The sequence below is a fragment of the Podarcis filfolensis genome (assembly GCF_964270895.1).
Source record: "Podarcis filfolensis genome assembly, chromosome: 6".
Lineage (NCBI taxonomy): Eukaryota > Metazoa > Chordata > Lepidosauria > Squamata > Lacertidae > Podarcis > Podarcis filfolensis.
In genome coordinates, this window is record NC_139609.1 from 24,031,927 (window position 1) to 24,044,083 (window position 12,157).

The 12,157-nt window shown below is 43.1% G+C and overlaps 1 protein-coding gene across 3 annotated transcripts in view; it reads right to left on the bottom strand.

Moving 5' to 3' along the window:
• The window catches only part of SLC35A3 (solute carrier family 35 member A3), a 29,072-nt gene extending 20,784 nt beyond the window's left edge, over nucleotides 1-8,288 (bottom strand). The window contains exon 1 of one of the 3 annotated variants that reach the window (XM_083620513.1): nucleotides 8,182-8,288. Coding sequence is in view for 1 of the 3 variants with exons in the window: in XM_083620511.1 (XP_083476637.1) it covers nucleotides 2,098-2,130 (33 nt within the window). In the remaining 2 variants the exon portion in view is untranslated. Of the gene's footprint in view, nucleotides 1-1,914; nucleotides 1,937-2,097; nucleotides 2,502-8,181 lie in introns of those variants that run through there. The other 2 variants (XM_083620511.1, XM_083620512.1) reach the window with 2 other exon arrangements.
• Between the last annotated feature and the right edge of the window lie 3,869 nt (nucleotides 8,289-12,157).

A 12,157-nucleotide genomic window follows, 5' to 3' on the forward strand; every position in this document is an offset into this window, starting at 1 on the left:
AATAGATGTTCGCCCAAGCTGTTTAACCTGTCCTGTCCACACTGGCTCGGAGGGCAGGAAATTATGAGCTCCTGTTACCTGCTAGCCTCTTATTTTGGTAACCCAGAAAAGAAATCCCAGATGCGATAAATGCCTCCCATTATTTGTACTTTCCGGAAGCAATTAAAATGCCTTTTTGCTCCAACAAGCTTTCCCAGTTGGCTGAACAGATCTCTGCCAGGGGTGTCTGTTTTGTATTGTTTTTTAAATTCATCTTTTCTTATTTTTTTTACACTGTTCTTAATGGTTTTTACTAAGTTTTGTAAACTGATTTGAGATATATATATGAAAATAAGTATACTACTACTGTGGCACTTTAGGACAAAAAAAATGTTATTTTAGGATGGCACCCAATACTTGTGCTTTTTCTAAGCAAATATTAAAATAATAAAGTTTTTTTTAATCTGCTGCCCAGATAACCAGCAACTTTTTGCTTGACCAAAAGTTTTTTTTTAAACTGATTAATATATCTATCAACTGAATACTGCAGTCTTAATCAAATGTGAACTTAACGTCCCACAATACTTATTTCCCAATGACATTTCAGAGAAAAATATCTGATGGGTTCTTGCCTTGAGTTTTCCAAAGCAATGTGGATTTAGAACTGAAAACCAAAGTTTGGGATAGAGGATTATAGCACAAAGTGGTAGTAGCTGTCACTAAGACTAAAAGGAAGGAAGGAAGTTTACAGCTAGGTGACTTTCCATTGCATCTGTGACCAATTTCACCTTTTCTTTACACCTTTTCTATTGTAGATGATGCCACACTTAGGAACCTAATGGATGCCTGGTACCCAAGAAGAGGATGATTTGGGAACAGACCCAGCCTTGATTTCAGTGTCAAATGAAAGCGGGAGAGCTCAGAAAGCGTTATTTCATGAAACTGTATGAGTTGCTTATGGCAACTTAGGTGAAGAAATGCTAATCTGACAAGGACAAAAGGGAATGAGAACGATTATCTGTGGCTTTTTTAAAAAAAACTGTTCAAGGATTAGAAGAAATAGCTGTAAGGGAATAAGATAGGAATAAGCCCACAGGAAGAAGGAGTTACAATATCGTAAGGTATCCTGACATTCTGGGATGGGGCAAGGCATAAATGAATTTGTACATTTGTAACATTTCAATTCAAAGTCAGATGTATTTCACATTGACCAGCATTTTGAGTTTTGCACAAATGTCTTGGAAGTGAAAAGAACGCGTCTAACTGTTCTTAAAATTCTCCTGCACGCATTTTATATTTGTATAACATCTGAACAACTAAACAAAATATAAGCCAGAAAGAAATACCGATTTAAATTTTCATGAACAACCTTAACATACGAGCTGCTAACTATGGCCTAATAAACAAGTCCAACAGAAGACAGATGGCTGTTTCTCCTGAATGACAAGTTTCTCAACTTTTATGTCAAACCAGCTTCGGCTGGTGGCCCAGCTACGCCCTTATCTGGATAGGGATAGCCCAGCTACTGTTGTCTATGCTCTGATAACCTCAAGGTTAGATTACTGCAATGCGTTATACGTAGGGCTGCCTCTGAAGACGGTTCGGAAACTTCAGCTGGTGTAGAATTCAGCGGCCAGGTTGCTCATCGGAGCAAGACAGTTTGAGCATAGTACACCGATCCTGGTTCGACTGCACTGGCTACCAATTAGTCTCTGGGCCCAATTCAAAGTGCTGCTTTTGACCTATAAAGCCTTAAATGGCTCAGGACTAATTCTGCATGTTCAAGTAGATTTTGGGCTTATGGTAATCAAAGAGAAAAACAACTATGCTGCATACAAATTACTTTTGAAACTAAGGGGATTTTCAAAAGTGGTTTGCAATATAGCATGCAGATCTATTGTTTGAAGGGAGGGGCAAAAAATTTATCTGACATACCTAATTCCTTTGGCATACCAGGAGTCGCTCTTTGGATCCTCACCCCCATTAAGAGTTCAGCCAACAAGAAAACTCCCAACATATTCAGCACTGTTATGTATTTTCTTAAGAGCATTCTTAATAAAAACATATACGGTAGAAAATGGTTAAAAAAACCAAAACAAACCATAGAGATATACTAACTTCAAGTATAATCTTTTCTCCGTTTTCTGCCATTTCAAAAACTGAAATGTTAGGCACATAGAATTATTCAGTCAACCTTGCTGGAGAAGAACGACCCATCAGGTATCAGTTGATAAGTTCCATGCCACATTTTCTTCCCAAGCTGTCTTAGAAGAAAGCACTAGATTTCCAAGTTTTGTGTAGCATCAGCTTGCTATATGCCAACTTTGCTTGCTGTCGTTCTTCTTCAGCAAACACCAAGCTTTGTAGCATATGCAAAATGATTTCATTTTCTTGTAGGGAAAACGTTTTTCTAAGTCAAGAGGTGACTCCAAAAGACCGATTCCTCATGTGGACAATTAAGTACCTTGCACACAGAAAAGCACTTTCGATGCTATGCTGTACCTAACACCGCCTTTAAGACAAGTGACGTGTCATAAATTGTGTAACTAGAAATATTGTACGCATTCCACTGAAACAATAAACCACTCTCTGTTAAGCACGCTGCAAAGCGCAGCCTGTTTAGAGATATTTATTTAAATATCGTGTTTCCTCTAGATAAGAAATCTCAGACTAAAGATCTTCAAAACAGAGACTGAATTCCACAAAGCACTTTATATACGCTAAATATTTACGAACATAGAAACTTTCAACATAAGGCTTAACCCTGCTATGTGTTTGTGGAAATGGACAACTATAAAATCTTTCTAAGACACAGGTTGATAACCTTATTTGCTCCTTTAGAAGAGTGCATGGTACATGAAAGATCAAAATGAATGGAGTTTTGCTCAGCAGCAGAGGATGTGGTGCATTTTTATTATATTCAGCAGTATAATTTTGGGGGTAAATATTAAATATCTATAACCTTGTCAAAAACAATGTAAGAAATACTTTACCAATGGTTTTTTGAGGGGGCGGATATGATGGCAAAAAGCAATGGGCTCAGGTTGTAACGCAGGGGTTTTACGCTGGAAATCTTCCTATTTGTAGAAACTACTGGACAACAGAACAAATTAGCCAAGGGAGACTAAGGCTGAAAGCCTGCAGCCTTGAACACACTTATGGCTAGTCCTACTGAACTCAACAGAACCTATTCCTGAGCAGACATGCATAGGATTGCACTATGATCATTTAAGCCTTATGGAATAGAGGCATTAGGAATTAAAATAGGAACTGTGATTATTCGGATTAGAAGATAAAATCTTGAACATAAAGGTACTGAATTGATTTTAGAATGCTGTATTGTTTTACTGTTATTAGCCACTCTGAGCCCCGCTTTGGCTGGGGAGGGTGGGATATAAATAAAATTATTTGTATTATTATTATTATTATTATTATTATTATTATTATTATTATTACTACTACTGTGAGTGTGTTGCATGTGTTTGCCCACCTTACAATAATAGGCTAAATCTAGGCTGGCTGCAGCATTGACTGGGTCTTTGGCATGGTTTCAGCCCCTGGTCCCCTCCTACACCAGTTGAACACTCACCAGCCCCCAATGGAGTTACCTAGTGGTGAGCTGTATCATCAGTGTTCCTCTAACCCAGTGGTTTTCAACCAGGGTGCTGTGGCACCCTGGGGTGCCTTGAATGATGATCAGGGGTGCTGCAGGCAACCCTGGTCTCTGTCCCTCTTTCCTTCCCTCCCTTCCTCTGATGCCCCCTCACATCTCTGCCTCCCAAAGGCTTGCGAGGCTGTTTGTTGCTGCAGCCCTGACTACAAGCTCCCCAGGTGAATGGTGCCTCTGGGGCTGGCCAGGGGGTGCTTTCCAGGCCCCTGTGGGGCAGTGTGAGGAGGCGCCTCTCTTTGGGGCGGGAGGGGGGCAGCTCAGAGACCAGGAGCGGCAGCAGTGGCTGCCCAGAGGACTCCCAGTGAGAGGGGAGAAGAGAGGAGGCTGAGGGAACACTCTACAAGGGAGGGTATTTGAAAAGGGGTGAGGGGGCTTTTGGCTCTGCAGGCAAGGGGTGACGTAACTGAGCTCCTGAGCCCCACAGGGGTGTTGCAGAAGGAATGTAGTTGGTCAAGGGAGCTGTGGACCCAAAAAAGGTTGAAAAACTTTGCCCCAACCTCGGGGCAGCTTGGAGCCACCATTTAAATTCCTCACAATGCTTCGGGGTATGAATAAAGGCTAGTCAGCACATGCACTACCCACATTGTCCTACACCAGGGGTCAGCAAACTTTTTCAGCAGGGGGCCGGTCCACTGTCCCTCAGACCTTGTCGGGGGCCGGACTATATTTTGAAAAAAAAAAAATGAATGAATTCCTAAGCCCCACAAATAACCCAGAGATGCGTTTTAAATAAAAGCACACATTCTCCTCATGCAAAAGCACCAGGCAGGCCCTACAAAAAACCCAGAGATGCGTTATAAATAAAAGGGCAGTCTACTCATGTAAAAACACACTGATTCCCGGACTGTCCGTGGGCCGGATTTAGAAGGCGATTGGGCCGGATCTGGCCCCCGGGCCTTAGTTTGCCTACCCATGGTCTACACCCATCAATGTAAACATAGTTCTGTTTGTTCAAACCTCTCTCTAGTTCAGTATTTCCAACTTCAGACCTCACCCGCAAGTACTTTGCAGAGAATTACAACTTTCCCCTTCACATTGTCAAAAGTTGTTGAAGCAGGCCATAAAAGAAAATCGGGGGGGGGGGGCAGGGTATCCATTTCTTTGAGAACAGAACCCTTCACTTATTTAATTATTTTAAAAGCTTCTCCTGAACCAGAATGCATTTTTTTTTAATTAAGACTGATGTCCCAGTCTCATAGTGTGAAGGTAGAAGAAATCTAGTCAAGTTTATTATTCTGTTATGTTTGGCTTGTTTATCTGCCCTGCTGCCTGTCTGTTTCGATTGTGTAATTTTTTAAAAAAAGTTGTATAATCACTTAAAAACACACAAATACAATTGTTAAGTGCCTTGAGCAATTTTTCAAGCAGAAAAGCAGGATTTGTGAAGGAATAAATACCCTCAGTTTTCCTGTTCTACTTGCTATCGCCTAACCTCACCCACCTTTGTTCCATACTACCTAAATTAAATTGCAAGAGGATGGAAGTTGTGGTCCAAAACATCACATCAACGCACGCTTCCAGCAATAGTAATACTCACGACTATCTAAAAAGCACCACACCAGCCATGTAAATAAAGATTTATTCACTGCTCAAAGCAGAAAAGGGTATCCCACCCATTTCAAGGTGTGACGCAAATCTCACACAGCTTAAGCTGTGATGCAACCTCATCCATAGTTATTTCAACAAAGCACTTGGCAAAGGTAGATGTGTTTTTCAAAGACTGATGACAGTAGCAGTGGTACTAACATTTGTAGGCAATTATTAGCTTGACTTTCAACTCAGAGGTGGGCAGAGTTCAGGCTTGCTGAATCTATTTTGTCTCTTCCTAGAATCAAAAGATTACCAACCAGAGTCAGGTGCAAGAGACATAAAACGGTTGTTTGCATGCATAGGACTACTAGAAAAGAGCTTACTTTCTTTTGCACCAGAGTCCACTCCTAGTTACTACAACTTTTCCTCATTTCAGCAGTCTAACTGAGCTGGAAAATTCATTTTGCTGTTGCTATCGTTAAACAATTGGGAATTGGAAACCCATGCAGATCTACTGCAACTCACACAAGATCCCAATATGCCCTCTGTCTACCTCACCCTTTTTTTAACCGTACCACTGCCTTCCTTTTGTAAGCCACCGAGTTATTTCTTATATCCCAGTTGACATCCTCTTTCGCCCTCCTGTTATTTTTTCTAGTTCTTGCTCAACAATCAAAAATCAAATTCTACTTCTTAATCCTTCAGTTCCCCTTCAATAGTAATTCTACAAAGACACAGATATTTTAGGATACTTTCCAAGATCACTGTCTCCCCCCGCCACCAAATTTCAATTACGAGGGTGGATATGAGAAACCTGTTTCACCATGCTTTTAATACTTCTGGAAATAGTACAACCTAATTGTGTGGGGAAAACCTTTCAAAGAGGAACTATAGAGAGTCAGGCTGTAACCTGTAAAACATGTGATACATCTTCAGCCTCTTCTATTCCTCCCTGCCAAATAGAAATTCCCTGACACAATACACAAAGGTGTGATTAAAGGTAAAGGTACCCCTGCCCGTACGGGCTAGTCTTGACAGACTCTAGGGTTGTGCGCTCATCTCACTCTATAGGCCGGGAGCCAGACACTTCCAGGTCACATGGCCAGCGTGACAAGCTGCATCTGGCAAGCCAGCGCAGCACATGGAACGCCATTTACCTTCCCGCTGGTAAGCGATCCCTATTTATCTACTTGCACCCGGGGGTGCTTTCGAACTGCTAGGTTGGCAGGCGCTGGGACCGAAGGATGGGAGCGCACCCCGCTGCGGGGATTCGAACCGCCGACCATGCGATGGGCAAGTCCTAGGCGCTGAGGTTTTACCCACAGCGCCACCCGCGTGTGATTAGATGGCTGCTATTCAGATATCAAATAAGGAAGAGCACAAAATCAGAATCCTGATACACAGGAAATTCTGGGCCTCATAGGTTTACATTACTCCACAGATTAGCCGTTACTGTGCACACACAGAGAAGCAAGAGTTTGATATTGACTTAGGAGTTCCTGTGTCCAACTCTCTGTGGCAAAAGTAAATGGAATCGTTTCCCTCTCTTTATTCATAAATAGTACATACAATGTTTTCATTGTGTAAATGTCACTCCGTATTTTCTCTTTGTATAATATAGTGGTAGGTGCCAGCTGGAGAAGTACACATAGCAACTTTAGGCTGCAATCCTATACACCTATACATATTTTCTTGAGAGTAAAGCTCAGTGAGACCACACTGCACTTCTCCTAAGATTTGGACAAATGTGCCATTAATCCTTAGGTACAGTATAAACTGAATTAATACAAGTGTAGTAATTCTGGGAGTTTTGGCTGTTTATGTCTTTTTCATATGCAAGGAATGGCAGTCCTTTTTCATTGCATCTTTCCCAGTGTTAAGATTCAAATTTTCCCTCAAAATCCAGTTCCTTACCTACCTACACCCCTGGGCTACATGCTCCTGGCTTGCAACAAACTAGCATTAATTTGTTAAATAAAACCATAGAAGGAGTTGCTGTTGTTTCTAATTTACTGCCATGTACCATCTCCCTGTGTTTCTCGCTTGCCAAAGTACAAGTTACTGCAATCCAGGCCATCCGAGTGTCCAAAGAACTTGATGCACAATAGTAATAAATTTGTTTCTCAACTGTCCTTCAAGTTGAGCCCACCAACAAGCAGGCAACCTATTTGCCAGGAGTGGCATAAGGCACAAAGGAATGGCAAGATGTCTCTTCACTTCATGCATCCCTGATCCAAATGTCTCCTTAAATTTTTGTAACCCTCAAGCTTAACTAGCCAATTCTAAGCTCAGTGGTCGCTTTCCTTGGCGCCAGACATTTCTAAAACAAGAATCACAGAACTGCAAAGTCGGAGGGGGTCTCGGGGGTCATCTAGTCCAACCCCCTTGCAACTCAGGAATGCAGCCCACAGCGGTCCCTGGCTAGCCTCAAACCCCCAACAGCCAGACACGTTGACCCACTGCACCAATCACAGAACTGCAGAGTTGGAAGGGACCTCGGGGGTCATCTAGTCCAACCCCCCGCGGCGCGGGAATCTTGGACTTGAACCCTTCACCCTGAGATCAAGGGCCTCATGCATCACCGACTGAGAGCTGCCTCCCAGCTAAAAAGCCCATCTTTTATCCTGGAAAAAAAAAATCAAAGCTCCTCGAGGGACTCCTGAGGGCAATGCGCAAGGCGAAGGAGAGAACACGAAACTTTCCTTTCCTCGCCGCGATCGCAAAGCGTCAGGCATGGCCGAGAACGGGCTGGCTGCTTCTGGCTGCGGTTGGGCGGGACGGCACTCTGCACATGCTCGGAGGGACCACCCCCTTTCGCTGGGGGAGCCCAATCCCTCGGGGATGGGGTGGGGGGTGCTTGAAAGCCAAGCCGCCCCCCACCCCGAGGAGCCCCGCCTCCTCCAGGTTCGCATCCCCTCCGGGTCCCGATTCCTCCCGCTGCCTCCCTCGGCGAGGAGCTGCCCTTCCTTCCCGCCCGGGTCTCCTTCGCTTCCCATCCTCACCTGCCGCGCGGGGAGCCTGGCGCGCTTCCCTTCCGGGTGCTGCTTTCTCCCCCCCCACCAGCCGCCGCCGCCGCCGCCATCCACTCCCGGTCCCGCCCCGACAACGCTCCGGCTGCAGCCGCGGCTCCGCCCGCTCGGTTCCCAGCGCCCCGGACGGCCCTTCCTTTCTCCGAGGCCGCTTGCCGAAGCCCCGCGCTCCTCCAGGGCGAACTTCCCCCGGGGAACCCCCGGAGTGCGGGCGGGAGAAGCTTTCCGCAGGGCCGGGGAAAGGAGGCTGAGGGGCTGGAAGCGAGCGGAGGGCAGCAGGCACCCCTCGCCCTGGCCCACCTCTTCCACCCCTTTTTACAAGTGCCATGCACAGTCCTGGGACAGATTTATGCTGCCATAAGCTATCATCTCTCACACAGTTGTTTATTATTATTATTATTATTATTATTATTATTATTATTATTATTATTGAACCATGTTCTCCTTCATATTAAGCATTATCTCTCTTTTTCTTCTACACGAGAATGGGTAACTTTCAAGAACAGTGTTATAGGAATTCTAAGGTCACGTATATATAAATCATATGTTCATAAATTTACAAGGCAAGCACATACATAACTATATAAACTATGTGTCTGAAATAGTTCAGGAGAGCAATCCTGAAACCATTTTGACTCTCCCAAATGGACCTGAAATGTTTCTCTGCAAGGAGGAAGGAAATGGGAAAACCTCCCCGTTGTCTCTTTGCTCACAAATCCTGTCTTAAGGGCGTATCTGTGTATGAATAGGGTGAGCCTGTGACCTGGATTCAAGAACAAAAGAATGGCCAGGATGCCTAGGTAAAAGCAATCAGTTACCATTATCAGGTATCCTGGCAGACAGACTTTCTGCTGTAGACCTCCCCTTCAGTGATGTATGGTATGTATGATGTTTTGCGGGGTGGTCATGAGGTACAGGGGAGGCAATTTTCAAATGTCTATATAAGAGCTTGAACACCATTGTTCTAGGTTCCTCTCCACCCTCCCTGCATAAAGATCATGCTTACTAGCTGCTTTGCTTCTCAGTATTCCCTGGTTGGCCTCTGTTATTTTCTCCTACCAATAGAGAACCTACTTAAGGAATCTGTATGGGCTCTTAGATACCCCATAAGGGAAAGGGAGCAGTATTTTTCTTATAACAAACTATAAAGGACATTGTTTAAATTTTGTGCTCACAATATTTGTGAGACACGGCAGGTAGACAGGATCTTCCTTGGCCCCCTTCCAAATAACATTTGCCTTCCCACCACCTAAGATAGACCTGCATATCTGTGACCATTCAAGCAAAATGCACCCCACCCACCATGCATGGCAGCCCACCAAGGGCTTCATAAATTTGCTTTTGATACCTTGCCTGAAAATTCAAAAGCAAAGAGTGAACTGTCAAGCTGAACTGCAAACAGTTGAAAGCATGTTAATAAAAACTTTGCGAGTGTCCAGTATGATCCCATTGTGTCTTTGGAAACTACCGTGTGTCACAGGGGTTGGTAATTATGAATGACATTTTCGGTAGCCGTTGTGCAAGTTCCTAACATAGTTGATGTTCTTTCCGGTAAAGCAAGTCAAAATATGTAAGCAGGTCAGTCCTGGGCATTATAATGGTGCCAAACTGGCTTTTCCTGTTCATTGCTCGCAATTCCAGATTCATAAGGCCTATGGGTATGTTTCTCTTCTTTTAAAGGCCTATTGTGCTCTCCTTGAGTGCTATAAGTTTCTTTTCCTGAAACAAGAACCCTGAGTTCTTCCTTAACTCATATTCTCTGAAGAGTATTTGGGAGTGGCAGGTGTAGCAAGTGAAAAGTGAAGACACAGCCGCAAACAAAGAATTGTGTGTCCATGCCGGTTCCATTTTGTCTCTTTTCTGACTAGATGCACAGAATGGTAATATATTTTGTGTGACTTTACAGAATGTTATGTACAGTGATACCTCAGGTTAAGTACTTAATTCGTTCCGGAGGTCCGTACTTAACCTGAAACTGTTCTTAACCTGAAGCACCACTTTAGCTAATGGGGCCTCCTGCTGCTGCCGCGCCGCTAGAGAACGATTTCTGTTCTCATCCTGAAGCAAAGTTCTTAACCTAAAGCACTATTTCTGGGTTAGCGGAGTCTGTAACCTGAAGCGTATGTCACCTGATGCATATGTAACCTGAGGTACCACTGTACCAGTATGTCTCTGGTACTGGATATAAATATGAATTTATACATGGCACTAAGGTCCTCTTCTCATGGTAGACTGTTAGTGTAGTATTTGCCGCAGTGTGGTCCCCAGTGTGGAATGTACAATTCCCTCTTTAAAACTGTTTACAGTGGTACCTCGGGTTACATACGCTTCAGGTTACAGACTCCGCTAACCCAGAAATAGTGCTTCAGGTTAAGAACTTTGCTTCAGGATGAGAACAGAAATCGTGCTCCGGGGGCGTGGCGGCAGCAGGAGGCCCCATTAGCTAAAGTGGTGCTTCAGGTTAAGAACAGTTTCAGGTTAAGTACGGACCTCCGGAACGAATTAAGTACTTAACCCGAGGTACCACTGTATCTGTGAAGCAGTCTGTGTGGCTGGCTTTGTCTTGAGATGCTATGAATGCAGGTTCTTCTTCTTTGGCATTCACTCGTAGCCGAGTGAGATTGTCTTCCATGAACATGGTCTTAACAGTGAGTCCGTAAGTGACTGTGGAGGCCAATTCTGGACCCACAGATGAAAGGCGCTAATAAATGCTTTCAGCAATGGAAGCTATATTGTGGCCAACCATCTGTAAATTCCTAAATTTAATGTTCATTTACATAGAACTAGCCTGGCCACAAAATTCCCTAGTGGAATTTTAAACATTGGATTTGTTGATGAGCACTTAAAATTGTATTCTTATCTTAGAAAAAGTTAAAGACGGACTTATCTGCACAATTATTCAAAGGTTTCACCCCCAGCTGCATTTCAGCCATTCTACTGAAACATTTATTTATTTATTCGGTGGTGTATACAAAACAACAACGTCAGTCTGTCATTTTGGCAAAGGGATATCTTTGATTCATGTTCATCATTCCTTCCTATTCTTATCCCATCTTGCAAGAGACACACATACTAGCTCATCATATGGGATGTGTAAGTGATTACATCTACTGACATTAGAAATAATATATAGAGGGTGGGTGGAGGAGGTTGAATTATGTATGTCAACATCCTGAAATACATTATTAATTATATTTCCGAAGCATATACCATGAGGGCAGTATTTGCTCCATCTACGTTGCTTTGGTGTCTATTTCCAGCTATGTGAAAACACCAGATTCCCTTAGTTTCCCTAAGCATTACATTTCCTTAAATAAACCTTTAGGCATTCCCATTTCAACATATAGCCAGAATATCTAGCTTATGTTCCCAAGCATAAACTTTATGAAACCCACGTAAATTGGCTTCTTCAGTCTCTCAAATACAGTTACTGAAAACAGAACAACAAATTGCAAAGACACGGCAGTTCGTATGAAACCAATAATAAATTTATTAGAACAATTTAATACCTATTCAAATGAACAGTATATTACATCCTAAAGACCTTTCAAAGTTGTATCTATCAATTGGTTTTGGACAGAATCCTAAAAGCCTTATTTGAGAAAAAAATGTGTTTTTGCCACAAGCTATGTAAAACAAAGATGCAAGCTTTAAAGGATTAGGCACATGTGAACACTAAGGGGGACAGCCATGGTTACTTATACTCAGAGTAGATCCATTGAAATCACAATGGACTTAAGTGACTTGAGTCCATCAATTCCAAAGGGTCTACTTTGAGTATGACTGGCTTAAGAGTGAGACTGAAAAACCCTTTACTGACAGTTAATTATTTGACTACCAAAGGTCCATAGCATTTTAATGGAGTTTAGGCTCAACCTGAATCCTCTCTCTTGTATTTTATAGCTTCTAAAGTGTCATGGAGGTTCCTGCTTCAGGGATGTTACCATAA